This window comes from Fundulus heteroclitus, unplaced genomic scaffold (genome assembly GCF_011125445.2).
Source record: "Fundulus heteroclitus isolate FHET01 unplaced genomic scaffold, MU-UCD_Fhet_4.1 scaffold_64, whole genome shotgun sequence".
Taxonomy (NCBI): domain Eukaryota; kingdom Metazoa; phylum Chordata; class Actinopteri; order Cyprinodontiformes; family Fundulidae; genus Fundulus; species Fundulus heteroclitus.
In genome coordinates this window covers 597,177-613,041 of record NW_023397077.1, presented here as the reverse complement: position 1 = coordinate 613,041, position 15,865 = coordinate 597,177, and the positions used below count along the sequence as shown (strand labels likewise).

The following is a 15,865-nucleotide window of genomic DNA, read 5'->3' as shown; positions in this document are numbered from 1 at the left end:
CCAGTGGATTACTCCTTAAAAATATCCAAGACAATCTTGCATGTACAGATATAGGAACATTATTTATGTTTTTTTTTTATCTTTCAGTTATAATGCTGTATTTTGATAATTTACCATTTCTCACAGATTTCTCTAAAGTGTCAACTGAGGGAGGACGAAGAGGACGGGGGGAAGGAGGAGACAGAGGCTAAACAAACTTCCAGGAGGTATGTCCGTCTTCCGGGCACTGAGCTATGTTATACACTGGAGTGCTGATTTTGGCGAAAAACTGAAGTCACTGGCCGCCATCTTGCTACTCCCTACTCTCACAGAATCCCATGGGATTTGGTTGCAACAACAAGCAGTTTTCTGACTGTGTGAAAACGTTTCACAGGTAATTCTACAGTCAGTGGATGTACTAACACTATCAACTACTAGGAAATTAGGTGCTGAAATATTTTACATGTGTGTATATATATATATATATATATATATATATATATATATATATATATATATATATATATATATATATATATATAAATAAAATGCTAAAAAAAATGCTATATAAAATGCTAAAAAAAATGCTAAAAAAAAAAAAAAGACTCGTTCTAACAGCGGGCGATTAGCACTCCAGTGTATTATATAGCTCAGTGGTTCCGGGCCTTTCTAGGCTGGCTGAATCACTAAAGCGGGTAAAAATAATCTCTGCAGGGAGGAGATGAGTAGGGAGAGTAAAAACAAGCAGGCCAGTGGAACTGTGCCTACGGAGACTGATACAAAGCCCAGCTGGAATTGCTGCAATAGGTGGCTCTACAAGGACCCCTAAGCGCTTCCTACTAGATTCAGTTATTCACACGTTCAGACAAACAGTGGTGAACTAGATCGTAGCCACAGCTGCCCTCAAGCAATCGGCTCCAATGGAACCTTTGTTCTCTGGCAGTAGCAAGCCAGGTAAACTGCCTTACGCAGGGACACAAACCGAAAAGGACGGAGTAGTAGTTCAAACCAGCAACCCACCATTTACAGGACCAACTCCGAGCTCCTGACCCCCTGTCACAAGGCAGTGTATACTTGACTTCTAATTGTCCAGTAAGGAATCTTAAAATGCAAGCAAAGCTGTATAAATCTGAGATGTGGCTCTTAGTTTATTTTGTTTTTCATTTCTCTGGGCATCACGTGGTCTGAACTTGAGGTTCATTTGTGGGAATATTGATATCTTGGATGATTGGCTGCTGTGTTACTTGTTTTCCACTGGTAAATAATCTTTCTCTCTGTAGAATGACCTCAAATCATTTGAACATGCCCTTCTAACTCTTCTTGGATTGATAGGATGCAAAAACTGCTTTTCAGTACCACAGTCCCAGGGCAGTCAAACTTTTTTACAGCAGCAGGCCACACACTATCAGGTAGGAGGGTGCACTTATGCCGGTGCCCGAGCCCCGGAGGGGAGAATTTTGAAAAATACAGTCTCCCTGATGTATTTTGGAAGCTTTCAAGACAGGTGATTATTTAAACAATAGAGTCAGAGTGCATGTTTCAAATTGAATAAAAAGCACACAAAAAAAGTGAATGATCAATTCTTCAAAAACAACCTTTTTTTTTTTTATTATTATTATTATTAAACCATTTTTCACATATCATCATGTTTTAACAAGGTTTTGAACAAATTTGCATAAAATTAGTTGAATTTTAATTACTAGCACCATATAAAACAGATCAGATTAGGTGAATATATGACAATTTAACTTCTGAGCGCGCAGTGAGACAACATTCAGTTCCTTCTCTGCTGGCACGCTCGACCTGCTCATTCCATGCTCAACACCACCAGCTGTGCTGTGCGTTCGCTTGGCTGTTTCTCTGCGAGCGTCGCTCAAGAAGAGTTTTTCAGAGTTGAGCTTGGATTGTTCCTCCACGCTCAACCAGAAGGCACAAATATCGCTCCATTATATAATCGGGGAATTGTAGGCGGCGGCAAGAACTGCTATAGACGGCGATTTGCCGCCGTTGACCGGCTACTTTTGACTGCCCTGCAGTCCTAATGAATGGTATACGGCTATTACTTAAGGCCGACTTTACCTCAGTTTAACCAAGTAAAAATGATTTACTGTGCTCTGATAGGTCAAATCAATAATTAAGGAAGTGCTACTTAGTTTTAGTTTATACTTTGACACTAACCTGCTGGTTGCTAGATCCATTTTCACCAGTTCCTCTCTTTACACAAGGAGAGTCCTGTCTTTTTTTGCCACTGCCTCTCAAAACCAGCTTCTGTGGAGAGAACAAAGACCTTGAACAGCAGATAGTGGCTGTAATCTGACCTAAACTGTGACAGAACAAGGACTCATTCTATACCTTTATTTACACTTTTATTAATTTCTACTCTAAAAAAGTAATCAATGCTTCAATACTGGCAAGGCTAGATGCGGTCCACTACATAGTATATTGTGTTCTGTTTATACTGTTAAACTTCTCTTATTTAGTATCAATGACATTAGGAGTGAATTGTACGTTTTATTGTTTAACTAAGTTCTTATACTAGTGTATTAGCTAAATACTGCTATCCCATCGATGATGGAGTTTATGACTGAACAGTTGGTTAGGCCACTTGACAAGATGTAATTCAGGCATTTTCTCCAATCTGATTAAATGTTTCACATTTTATGACAGTCCAAAAACCAAAATTGCTTCTATTTGCTAAATGCCAGAATAATCTTTTAAATCTTTTGACCTTTAGGAAGACTCATTTATGTCCACAATTTCACTTCCTGATACATGTGATACAAGATGTTGCTTTAAAGTTTCAACACATTGCTCTTTCCTCAAGATGCATTCAATGTTGTGAAGTCCACAAATCACACCTGCTGCAAAACACCCACACAAACAGGAAGCCACCACCCACATAGCTGGGATGGTGTTCTCAGGCTTGCAAGCTTCTCACATTTTCATCGAAATGTAGTAACGACAATTATGACCAAACAAGTTAAGTTGTATCAGAACTCTAATCATAGAACATGTCTCCAAAAATTACGGCAGCAGCTTCTTCCTCTCCGAGTGGCCTTTAGGCCCATGTTGGTACAGGACTCATTTTACCGTAGATAACAGCACTTATCAGATCCAGCCAGCATCTTCACAAGGTGTTTGTGCTTTTGTGCTGGGTTAGAATAACACAATTCACACTAAAACATTTATTTATCATACTCATCCCCCTCCTAAATATGATGGCTAGACCTTCCCATGGTGTTTATTCTTTGAACAAACTAATGTGGTATCTTCAGGCACCTAGAAATTGTACCCAAGGAATCAGAGGAATCAAAGAAAGCTGATTATCTTAGCTGTTTTCTTTAGATCTTTCCATGTTGTCACACAAGTTGCAGTGTGTGAGGTGTTACCTTAAAATACATCCAAAGATGTGCCTCTATTTAACTCAAATGCCATGACAGCATCTTCTGGGTTTTCCCAAATTATAAGCATAATTTTTCTGTATTTTAAATGTGCTTTTTATGCATCAGTAACAGTGAAACCAAAGAATGTATATAGTCGAGTTGTTGTGATTTTTACTTTTTTTGGAATGTATATAGTAGGGTTACCAAAATACTCAATGTCTTGATGTAATTGATACTAAACAATGAATTATTTGAATACAGATTTTAATATTCTATATAAACTGACCCATTCGGATCTGCCCAAACTGTCACTCTTCTTCCAGCAGCAGCGCACGGACACCCCTGTCTCTCCTGCAGCTTCACACGCACACAATTAATGAGCTGGAAGTTTTTAAGTCAGCTAACATGTTGAGAACAGCCAGAAGAAAAGAAGCAACCCTCTTTATGGACAAGATAAACAGCTTGGTTTCCCAGGCAGACAGACGAAGAAACCAAACAAAATGCTGAACAGCGCTACATGCTAAGCTAACATTAGCATCACAACACGCAACGCTCCACTCTGACATATCTCCTCCCTGCCGCCCTTTTTAGTGAAACCACTGCCAGGCTTTGGCAGTTTTCTGGGGGAAACCCTGCAGTGTATGTACATGAATTTCGGGAGATTGGTAAGCAATTTCCTAAACAATTCTCATGTTATCCTTCTTTTTAGACAAAATAAAGAATTTTGGGTACGCTAACTGACCTAAATCAGGTCTTTTAGTTTGATCTAATGTCAGACAGTGGCAAAAAAGGGTTGTAACCTTTTTAACAGTATCTGGAAAACCTGGTTTCATCTGTACATATCTTAACATAAACCTTACTTTAAGTTCATCCAAGTAAACTGAATATACCAGGTTTACCTTCTCAGTGTCTTTACCAGCACCATCACACTTTCCCAGAAGGGGAGGGGAAAAATGGGCAGATAGATACTCCCCATCTGCCGAACCAAGAGTACCACCCACCGAATTAGAACGAGATTCTTCAGTTTACTACCAAAGGTAAAGCCACCCTTTGGTAGTAAACTATCCCAACTGGCATCATCCCATCAAAGAGGATGGGATGATGCCAGGACTTAAACTCGCTTTTACTCTGTTGTTAGGACAGAATAAAATCCAGCAGCATTCCAAAGAGCTGTGCGATAAAATGCCCACACCGTTTTGCCTTATAACATAAACCTAAACAGCTTTTAACATTTTCATATCAGATTTTTTAAATAAAAGATGTTCTTAAAAACAACTAAGGCCGGAAAATGTCCTCAAGATCATATCAAGATTGGCTCCTTTCTCAACTTCAAGTCGGACCCATATGCTCCTGTCAATCTGAATGGGTGGGCTGCAAGAAGTTTCCCTTCTGTACGCTAAAATATCAAACTAATGGGCAATAAATCTTGTTTGTTTGGTCACATATTATTTATTTTTTACCTAGGACCCTGCTTACTGACCTAGAGTAAAGGTGCTAGAATAATTATCACTCTACCACTGAAACAGGTTGGGTTTTTGGATCCACTCTGCCCCCTGAACCAGGATAGAGATACAACCTTTACAACCCTGAAAGCCATTTTGGACCTCAGTCCAGCTAAACAAAATTAGGTTAGAGCCACAAAAGCTACATGAAATAAATTTGCTTATTTTTAAAATATCTACTATAATATATATCCTCAACTTTTTACACAAAAAGAATTAATACATATTTATCAATGGAACATTACATTTTTATTTAAAAAAAATTATGTCGCAAACATCATGCATCTTCCATCCAAAAGACTAAAAAAATATGTCTGTGTCATTCTTTGTGGAAAAACTGCTTATTACCTTTCATACATAACCTTTCCATTTTAATACATTGCTCAACCTCCAGAATGAAGTGTCTAAAGAACCACATGCAGCTCTAAAGCAACCAAACCAACCTGAGACACTAGGATTATTGCCGCTGGTCTCTTTAGCTTTGGCAAGAGAGTCATTCCCCACTCAGCCTACTGATTCATGATAAAAATCTTCATGGTAACAGCTGTACTGGCTGATGGGCTGTGGAGGTCCTTAGCAATTCCATAAATATTTTAGGATTTTGCTCATATATGTAACACAGGATCAGGATAAAGGTGGGGAATATTTTAGAACAACAGAACAGTAGTGATGGGACGTCTGAAGCCAGGCTTCGAGGCGTGTACCGAGTAAAAAGGGGGCGTGTCAGACGAAGCCTCGCTTCGGAGCTTGAGTCATATTGAGGAAAATCACGTGATCAACAACAAACGAGGCCTCTCCTTATATCTGCCAAGTCATTGCTTCATTTTGCGTATCATTTTTCAAAATAAAAGCGCGATGAACCCTGTTGCTTCGTGGGCGAGGGCATCTGCCGACGAAGAAACCGTCGAAAACCTGAAACAGTGAAAAAAAGTCCTGTTCCTAAATAACAACAATTAAACCTAAAATCCAGAAATTTCAAAATTTTCTTTTGTTTGATCAGGAGATAAATCATAATCGCACATCAAAAGCAGACTAAAAGACATTGAAGGAGGCAAACTATGTGTAACTTAATATTAAGAACCAGAACTAGAACTCCAAGGAAGAGATGATTTTAAACAAATTCTGTTTTTCAGGAAGCAAGTTTCAAGCTCAAAGCATACAGAGTCTGCTCCAACAATCACTCAATTCCCAGTACACTAAAGTAACACATATCTTCATTGTCAAATAAGTCCATGACATAAAAGAAAACCCCATACAACCACTGATGGTAAAGGATTAGATTGGCTACAAATCATTTTAATTACTAAAACATGACAATTAATATGATTTAATTGATTCTCCTCTTACTAAACATGAGTTTGATGAAAACTTTGTGACAATATTGCATTTACTAATTTTTGGAAGTATGATCCAACTAAGTGACAAGGCTGTTACAGTTTTACCAGCAGATGTCACTAGTGAGTGATGAATGAAGCATGGAGTAAAGAACGTTTTTCCAAAGCAAAGTGTTGCAAAGCTTCATTGCTTCATGAGGCTTTATTTGCCCATCACTACAGAACAGCACTCTTTGGCTCTGTCTGACCTGGTTGGGGTCATTCTGGCTCATCTGTCCTGGAGTCCTCTGCTGCTTGTGTTTGGTCCACCCCTCTCCAGAACATACATCAGTGGCAACATTGTTTCGACTCTTTGACCTAAGATAGATAAAGATTTTTGTTGAAAGTAGAGAAAATATAGCAGAATGTTTACTGGGTGTTTAGGTAACAGGAGGGACCAATCAGGTCGGGACACTTCACTTATACTCCCATAACATGCGAAAATGACTAAATGGAGCAGACAATAACATGCAAAGCAAACATATTGATTTGTAGTCTTGCTTAACTGGTCATGATTTAACTGGTTTGCCTCCCCTTAATTCAACATTTAATGCGTGCTCACACGCTTTCTACATATTTGGCCTCATTTTTGAGTCAGCATTTAACATTTGAACCCATCCTTGGGTTAACATTTAGATGCCTTATCTCAAAACTATGCAAAAGATTTAATTAGAATATAACTTAATATAGCATATGAATTCAACAACATTTGGACAGCTATACTATGACACGGTTACAGACAGAGATGAATTAAAAACATTAAAAACATCAGGACATATAAGGGGCAGCAACACTTCCATCAGCTTAAATTCCAAAAATAGAACCTGCTTGCACACTGAGCTTTACTGAGGGTCTGTTGTCTAAGCAACAGAGACCGGGATGTTGTAAGCCATTTGTTGGTATTTTGGTTGATGTGAGATGGGATGACCCTTTTGTTGGTAATTATTTAAATTTACAAATGCAGGGTTATACACACCAACAGCATAGGAACATTTATAACATGCTCCAAAAATCCAAGAGTGAATAAAGTGAGTTTAAAAATCTACTGGATGACACATTATCCAAGTGCAACGTGGAGCAGAGAACAACTACAGGACTACTTCTTCTCTGCTAACGGGGCTTAATGTTCGTTCAGAGCAGCTGTCTCGAACTCCATTCCTAGAGCTGCTGTCGTAGAACTGTTAGATGCAGAATTGCTCCAGGACACTAACTAGTTTCTTACTAGGCCTCTGCGACACTGGATGATATGCCGAGGAGCTCATTCAGCCATTTGATTCAGGGACACATCTAAAAGTGGCTGCCATAGACACCCAGCTTCACAGGATATAATAGCAGATTCATTACAGCTCCAAGTAGGCTCACAGCATTGATTTGTGACACATCTCTGACTTCCACCATAATCAGCACTATTAGCAGAGGGATGCTGCCTTGGTGCCAGGAGATTGTTTAGTTTTCCAACAAAACTAGGTAGCACAACAGTTGTATCAGCTATATCTGAAACAAACGTAAAACAAAGATTTACACATAATTTTGTGCCAGCAAAAGCGATGTTTAAATGGTTTATTGTTGTTTAAAGGGGCTTTCTAGGGAAAATACTTAATTGTGTCACCTGTGGGCAGGGTCATAACTTAAGTTGGGATGGACTTAAACATTGTCCGTATTTAACTCAGGCAGCAACAGTTAACAGTGAATGTTCCTGTTGATGCTCACATAAAAAGCTGGACTTAAAACAAAAACAGAAGATTTGTAACAGCATTTGCTGTTTTGTTTTTACCTAATATTGTCTAAAGGCTTGGACGGAGTCATCCGGTTAGCCAGCTCCTCATCACTGTCAGATTCACCTCTTAATCTGCTAATCCATTCTCGCAGTGGTCTGTAAAGCAACAAAAAGGTTACATCAAAAAGGCAGCAGCAAAAACATGTCTCCTTCCTCCAGCTGCACACCTGATCCAAACAAAAAGCTGTTGTTGGAAGTTTTAATGTCTGCTAAGATGTGGAGAATAGCCAGAAGAAAACATGCGGCCGTCTTTATAGACAAGATAAACACAAACGCGTTATCGGAGGAAATTTCCCTGGCAGGCAGACAGACAAGAGAAATTAAATGCTGAACGGTTCTTTGTGCTAAGCTAGTGGTACGACACGTTTGTTTGAGAGCAACATGAAAAGGAAAGGAAAGATCAGGAAAGGTCTTGAATGTGCATGAGTGAAGCTAATATTAGCTTGACGGACAGCCCAATAACAGGGTTCTGACGGTCTGGGCTCCCCTTTAGGCTGCACCATGTAATGCTCCAATGCGGGAATATATTCCGAAGCAGCGAAACAACCTCCACACTTGGTGCACTACAAGCAGCGAGTTTTCATCTCCAATGTTAGTACTTGGGGTGATATCAGTTTTGATTTGACACTATATAAATAAACTGAATTGAAACCATTAATTGGTAATTTTTTTTTTTTAAATAACTTAATTACGCTTGGCATCTAAACTGGACCCAATCAAGGACTTCTAGGTCCAATTTACTGCCCTTATCTAGAAGGATCTAGAGACCCAAAAACTTTGATTTGGCAAATCAAAATAAAGGATTTTATCAAAGTATAGGTCAATACATGAGTTTTTTTTTCCAGAAATTATGATTTCTATTGTTTAGATAATAGAATAAGGAACAGTCTAGAGACTCAAACATCTTTCCATATATTATTATTTATTCCATATATCCAAACTTGATAAAATCCAACAGCATATTTTCCAGAATTTTCAAGACTACGTAGGAGCCCTGTGCATGTTACCTATGGGGTTTCAACTGCGTTTATCAAGTATTTGTGTTCCTCTTATGAACAACACATGAACTCATGGGTCTGGCTTTTTGTTGACCTCTATTCCTATTTTTATTGTTTATACATTTATCTTTTTTACTGGCCATTATGACACCTAATTTCAAGTGTTATTTTATTTGGTTTGTGTACTGAGCTTTGTGACAAGTTTGTCGGTAAAAGGCATTTAGTAAATAAACTACTTTTAACACGTGCCATTCAACTTTTATGATTACACTTTTTAAAAAGGTGAACAACCTGCTGTTACCAACACCTAGTAAGAAAAATGTACACATATTTGACTTAGCAAGGTGTTGTCTGTTGTATAAATTGAACTATTTGTAAACTGTTAATACCTGATGAATGGAATGGCCATGAAGAATCGATTAGGTGCAAGCCCGAGTTTAGACTTTGGGGTCATGTCATTCCTGTGACAGGGCAGCTTCTCGATAGGAAACCATTCGATATTCTGAAGGAAAAAAAATATATGTGATAAAGAAAGGAGTCTCTGAGCAATTGTCATCAAGCACTTAAATATGTTGAACTAATCCCTTACTCTGATCTCTTTCCGTGTTTTGGGATTGAACTTTGTATCCTTGGACACTCCTGGTATGATATAGAGCCGTACCAACTGGTCAGTGATCTTCTGCTCGATGTACATATCTTTGCTGATGCGATTCTTGATGTCAAAGCCTGTCTCCTCTAGCACCTGCAGAACAATTTGTTTGCTTGCTTGAAGGACTAATCTTTTAAAGGTGCTCCTTGCACCTTTAAACTCAGATAACAAGAGCTGGACAACTTACTTCACGAACTGCACAGTCATGAGGAGCTTCATCCTCGTTCACCTTCCCCTTTGGAAAGCCCCAGCCAGATTTAGCAAGGTAACCTTGAACAAGCAGTGCCTGAAAAGAAAAGCTGTACTAGTTACCACACTCACACAAACACACACACAAGCTTTCACAGCCATGAAAACACACTGAACCAATATTAACAGTTTGTCTCAAGTATTATATACACCTTACTTATTTTGCTTCCCTGACATTGGTGTTGGTGATTAGTTTTAAAGAGTCCATTGGTAATTTTTTTGTTTTTAATTGCAATAAATCCTAATTCTGCCAAGTCTGATTTGGGAAGGTCTTTACGATCACTGTTTGGCTAGTGTGATTAGTACGGAAAGTGAAAGCCTTTGCCCATGTCACAAATACCGTTTACACTACCCTTTTTTAACCGTGCCGAGAACGGTCCGAGCTCGGTAACTGAGATAACTATCGAGTGTAAATAGATCGCAAACTGAACTGAACAGTGCCAGACACAACTGAACCGAGCTAAATCTAGACCAGTTCGAGGTACGGGCTTTGCCCGGCTTTTCAGTGGCAAGGTCTCAGATAACATAAGGCCCGTTTAAACTACACTTTTTAAACCGAGCCGAGCCAAGACCAGTCCGAGCTTGGATCAGTTAACTAAGCCAAGACGACCGTTTACACACCACACTATCTCGGTTCCTTGGTTGCTCCTCGCCTCCTAGTGCCGATCTGCGGTACTGCTGCTCTCTGGGATTGAAGACGGGACAAAGCAAATCAAAATGGCGGCACCCGTAACATTCAGGATGTTATGGTTAGACAGTCGGCTTTTGGGACGTGGATAAGACAAATGAACGTCTAATAAGGATTTACAGATGCAGGAAACGACAGACACTGAGGTTCATCACACTGCTAAGCAGAATCATCTCTGGAAATCATGTGGCATGGTAGGGAAGCTGTATATATATATATATATATATATATATATATATATATATATATATATATATATATATATATATATATATATATATATATATACATACACACATATATACACACACACAGTCATGGCCAGAAGTATTGAGAATGATTCAAATGTTAATATTTACAAAGTCTACTGCTTCAGTTTTTATAACAGCAATTTGCATATACTCCAGAATGTTATAAAGAGTGATCAGCATAACAGCAATTAATTGCAAAGTCAATATTTGCCTAGAAAATGAACTTTATCCCCCAAAACACATTTCAACATCACTGCAGCCCTGCCTTAAAAGGAGCAGCTAACATGGTTTCAGTGATCGCTCCATTAACACAGGTGTGGGTGGTGATGAGGACAGGGCTGGAGAGCAATCTGTCATGATTAAGTAAGAATGACACCACTGGACACTTTAAAAAGAGGCTGGTGCTTGGCATTATTGTCTCTCTTCTGTGAATCATGGTCATCTCTAAAGAAACACGTGCAGTCATCATTGCACTGCACAGAAATGGCCTAACAGGAAAGAGAATGGCAGCTAGAAAGATTGCACCTCAGTCATTCTATGGCATCATCAAGAACTTCAAGGAGAGAGGTTCCATTGTTGCCAAAAAGGCTCCAGGGGCCCCAGAAAGACCAGCAAGCGCCAGGACCGCCTCTTAAAAGTGTTTCAGCTGCGGGATCGGGCTACCACCAGTGCAGAGCTTGCTCAGGAATGGCAGCAGGCAGGTGTGAGAGCATCTGCACGCACTGTGAGGCGGAGACTCTTGGAGCAAGGCCTGGTCTCAAGGAGGGCAGCAAAGAAGCCACTTCTCTGCAGGAAAAACAGCAGGGACAGACTGATATTCTGTAAAAGGTCCAGGGAGTGGACTGCTGAGGACTGGGCTAAAGTCATTTTTTCTGAACAATCCTCTTTCCCATTGTTTGGGACATCTGGAAAACAGCTGGTTGGGAGAAGACGAGGTGAGCACTACCACCAGTCTGGTCTCATGCCGACTGTAAAGCATCCTGAAACCATTCATGTGTGGGGTTGCTTCTCAGCCAAGGGAGTCGGCTTTCTCACAGTCTTACCTAAAAACACAGCCATGAATAAAGAATGGTACCAGAATGTCCTCCGAGAGCAACTTCTCCCAACCGTCCCAGAGCAGTTTGGTGATGAACAATGCCTTTTCCAGCATGATGGAGCACCTTGCCATAAAGCAAAGGTGATATCTAACTGGCTCAGGGAACAAAACAGAGATTTTGGGTCCATGGCCTGGAAACTCCCCTGATCTTAATCCCATTGAAAACTTGTGGTCAATCATCAAGAGACGGGTGGAAAAATGAAAACCTAGCAATTCTGACAAAATGCAAGCATTGATTGTGCAAGAATGGACTGCTATCAGTCAGGATTTGGTCCAGAAGTCTTTGCAAAGCCACATGTTTGAGTCTGAGGTTTGTTGTTATTTCCACCTGTGGCCATGTCATCGGTCAGTGTTTATTACCGCACTTCCAGTAACTAAGCTGATAAACGTGGGCAACCAACTAGGGCTCTCCTTGTGATTCACTATTACGTGTTTATTTAAAACAGGAAGAAGAGTAATGCGCTAGCTCAGGCTGATTTAGCGTGGCCCTTTTTTTTTAGAATGTGAATCGATGTCCTTCATTTGACTGGGTCAGATTAAAAAAAAAAAGTAAAAAAATAAATAAAAAATTAAAAAAAAACGCGCTTTTCTGAAACAAAGAAGGCAGAGCTCCAGTCATCATCAGTGAAAGCATCATCATTTTTATAAACTCGTGAGTTGTGATAATTAATTGCTGTGCAATAACGGACAAAGCAGAGACTGATTATTGTAATGTGCGATCTGTCTTAAATTAAAATCTATGACGTCATCATTGTGTGGTTGGCCTTGTATGCTCATAGGATTAATTTATACTGAATGTGACAGGGAGCCAGTGGAGTTAATGTTCAGGTGTGAAGTAGATGATGTAATGATGCTGGTGAAAACCCTCCACAGGAAAGTCCTCATAAAACTCTTCTGTGATTCTCTCGTCCTTCAGGAGTGAGTGGAAACTTCATGCATTTTAGACCACCCTTTTTTAGTAACTGCTGTGAAGTTAGTATGAGGTTAAATAAATACATAGGATAGTCGCGCCCCGCGGCTTATGCGGTGACTGCCTCCTGTTTGAGCCGATACAGTAATCTGCTCCGCTTTTACCTCTCGGGTGAGCCGGTGCATCAACTGGGGGCAGGAGGGGAGGGGGAAGGCCTTTTGCTTGATGGTGTGCTCTGACTGGAGAACATGAATTATGTAGAAAGACAACCCATTTTCTGATCTGACTATTTTTAAGCTAAATGCAAAAATTGGTGAGCCAGTGGAACTGTGACTATAAACTTTCCCCAAAGGGAATAGGGGAGAACATCACATGTATTCCTCCAGGATCATCTAATCCTAAATGGATCATTTTGAGATCTGGTATGGATAAGAGGGTTACATAAAATGTAAAGCATTAGTAACTGTGTTAACTGTAAGGACTCCATAGGACCTTCCCATGAAAACAGCTTACATCACACCCCTAACAGCATCATTCCATGAATGAAAATGAAAGTTTTGGGAAGACGAGGTATTGCAAATGAATTAAAATGGGCCTGCTATGTTCTTAGCTATTAAAGCAAGAAATAACAGACTGACACACAACAGCAAAACTGAACAATCCTTACTTTGATTTGTGTGCATGTGCAACATAAACTCACATTTTCAAGTGATTCGTCTAGAATGATTGCCCCATAAGTGGGGACACCCATCTTGTACTCCTTCCATTCCTCCAGAACCTTTTGCACATCCTCTCCATGTGGCAGAAGAAAAGGACAATGATGGAAAAGTTTACAGCTGTCAAGGAAAATAATACCCATCACCATGACCAGCATGAGCACTTCCCACATCAGGTTTCTCCTGGAATTTATCAGACCCCAGAGAATCCAAGAGAACTAATCTACCTGCACAACCTTGCACTAAAATCATGAGAAATGTCTTGAGTGCTAGTTGAACAGAAGACACGTGAAAGGATATCGGCTTTAGCGAAGTCTCTGATTCCACACTGAGGCGCTCCCGGAGTGTTTTGGATACAGAAGTCCAGATAAAACCAGTGGGCCAGCTCAATCTGGAAGCACACACGAATAGCATTGTCCCGCTCTTCGCTGGGGATGTGGAGGATGAACCGGCTAAAGAAACACAGACAAAAAGTCATCATGTTAGTGTTCTTAAGCATCTTTCATGACCAAATACCTCACTTCTCCAGACTTACACTAGCAGAACTCGCAGTTCATTTGTGACCCTCCAAAAATGCCAATGCTCACTATGACCGTACCATCGACATTCTTATTGATGTCAGACTTTAAACGTAAAACTTTAGGTATTTGCCTTCCTTCAGAGCAGGATTATGGAGTAGCATCCAGCCCAGCAGGTGTTGGTACCAGCTGAAAGAAGTGTCTTAACTTTCTTGGCACCAAAACTTTGTGTGGCAGCTTCTAAAAGCATCATTTGTTAGGAAGTCATGTTAATGGCCCAGGGTCACCACATGTTTCCTGCAAGGATGATTAATTGATGAAATTATCTGAGCTTTCTTAGTAAATATCTTGACCAATCAGCATTGATACAAGTATATGAAGCTACACAAGACTGGACAGAGCAGACTATACTTCTAGAAAGTGTAGGTCTTTGATTGTCTGCAGCAAGATGCTTGATATCTCCTGGAAGTCTGTGGTGGAGAGTGTGATCTCTTCTGCCCTCATCTGTTGGGGTAGCAGCAGATGCAGCAGCAGAGACTTCAAAAAGCTGAGCAAGCTGATAAAGAAGAAAGTCTTGTTTTCTGGAGATGATTGCGCAAAAAGGGAAATTTCATGAAATGAAACATATTAGACAATACTGAGAAACCTCTTCATCAGACAACAACAGAGTGTCTTCAGTCAGAGGCTCTCCAGATCCACTGTAGTCAGTGATAATTATTTCCCCTCTGGGATTAATAAAGTACTTTTGAATTTAAGATATTCAAATGAACTAGAATTAAATTGGACAAAATGTAACTGAATTTGAATCTGATAAAATGTATCAGGACACAGTTCAGTAAATAACCTGGATCTTTTGGTCTTGGGTGGAGCCATCGCGGTAACATTTGTTGCGAACTGGCCCATCAATAATCTGAAGTAAAATGAAAATACGTCAGAGAGACGGGTAGAGAAAAAAATATAAAACATTTCTCCATACTTTTCCAGATTCTGCAGAAACCTTAATAACATCTGTGCCGCTCCTTTCTTGGGTCATACGGCAGCATCGGGGTCTGTTGGGGATTTTATTGCTGAGTAAGTGTAAAATGTGGATTTATTTATCCCCTATCCGTGTCCGCGGGCCAGTTCAGTTCAAAGAGCAGGTCATGTGAGAGACTATGGAGGACACTGAAGCACTGAGGCAGCAGGGAGGGCAATGCAAGCAGCTTGTACAAACATGCCCACTCTGATTGAGGACACACACAAAGTAATCGAGTGTAACACACTGTAGAAAACGGAAAGCATTTATTGACATGTAGCTGTCCCACAGTCGCAGACAAACAGTAAAGCCGTTTCCTACCTGCACAGATCGTCCAGTACGCTTGAGGGGATTTCCAGTCTTTTAGTTTCCATGTTGGCTGAAAACATCACGCTTCTGTGTCAGAGTACAAAAGTAACAAACACCCTTCAGTCATATTCCCTCTGTAGTAATAGTTCTGCGCAAAAAAAGTAACACTAAAGGGGCTGAGATCCGATTTTCCCACCAGCAAAACAGACGCGCTACCTCGTCTGCTACACAGTGCGCATGCGCCAGGCTGAGGATAAACATTTTTTTTCTTCTGATCTCATGGCGTTTCGGGGACTTTACTGCCCCCTATAGGTGTGTAGTGACCTTTTTATGTTTAGGCTGAACAGGAATAAATCCCCCACTCACTAGTATCAATAAGTTTATCATGATATCTGTCCTGAACATTAAAAACTTTGTTACAACAGAACTGGACTGCTGCAAATCTTTAGCTA

General features: G+C 40.1%; 1 protein-coding gene across 4 annotated transcripts in view; it reads right to left on the bottom strand.

The window, feature by feature from the left end:
* dcp2 (decapping mRNA 2) overlaps positions 1–15,659 on the bottom strand; it is a 128,516-nt gene extending 112,857 nt beyond the window's left edge. For 2 of the 4 annotated variants that reach the window (XM_036133578.1, XM_012858596.3), the window contains exons 1-9: positions 15,426–15,659; positions 13,872–14,023; positions 13,556–13,683; positions 9,849–9,947; positions 9,602–9,754; positions 9,402–9,514; positions 8,012–8,110; positions 6,447–6,555; positions 2,158–2,247 (exon numbers count right to left, since the gene is read on the bottom strand). In XM_036133578.1, coding sequence (XP_035989471.1) covers positions 2,158–2,247; positions 6,447–6,555; positions 8,012–8,110; positions 9,402–9,514; positions 9,602–9,754; positions 9,849–9,947; positions 13,556–13,683; positions 13,872–14,023; positions 15,426–15,493 — 1,011 coding nt within the window. In that variant the 5' untranslated portion in view covers positions 15,494–15,659. The remainder of the gene's footprint in view (positions 1–2,157; positions 2,248–6,446; positions 6,556–8,011; positions 8,111–9,401; positions 9,515–9,601; positions 9,755–9,848; positions 9,948–13,555; positions 13,684–13,871; positions 14,024–15,425) is intronic. The other 2 variants (XM_036133577.1, XM_012858597.3) reach the window with 2 other exon arrangements.
* Positions 15,660–15,865: the final 206 nt, after the last annotated feature.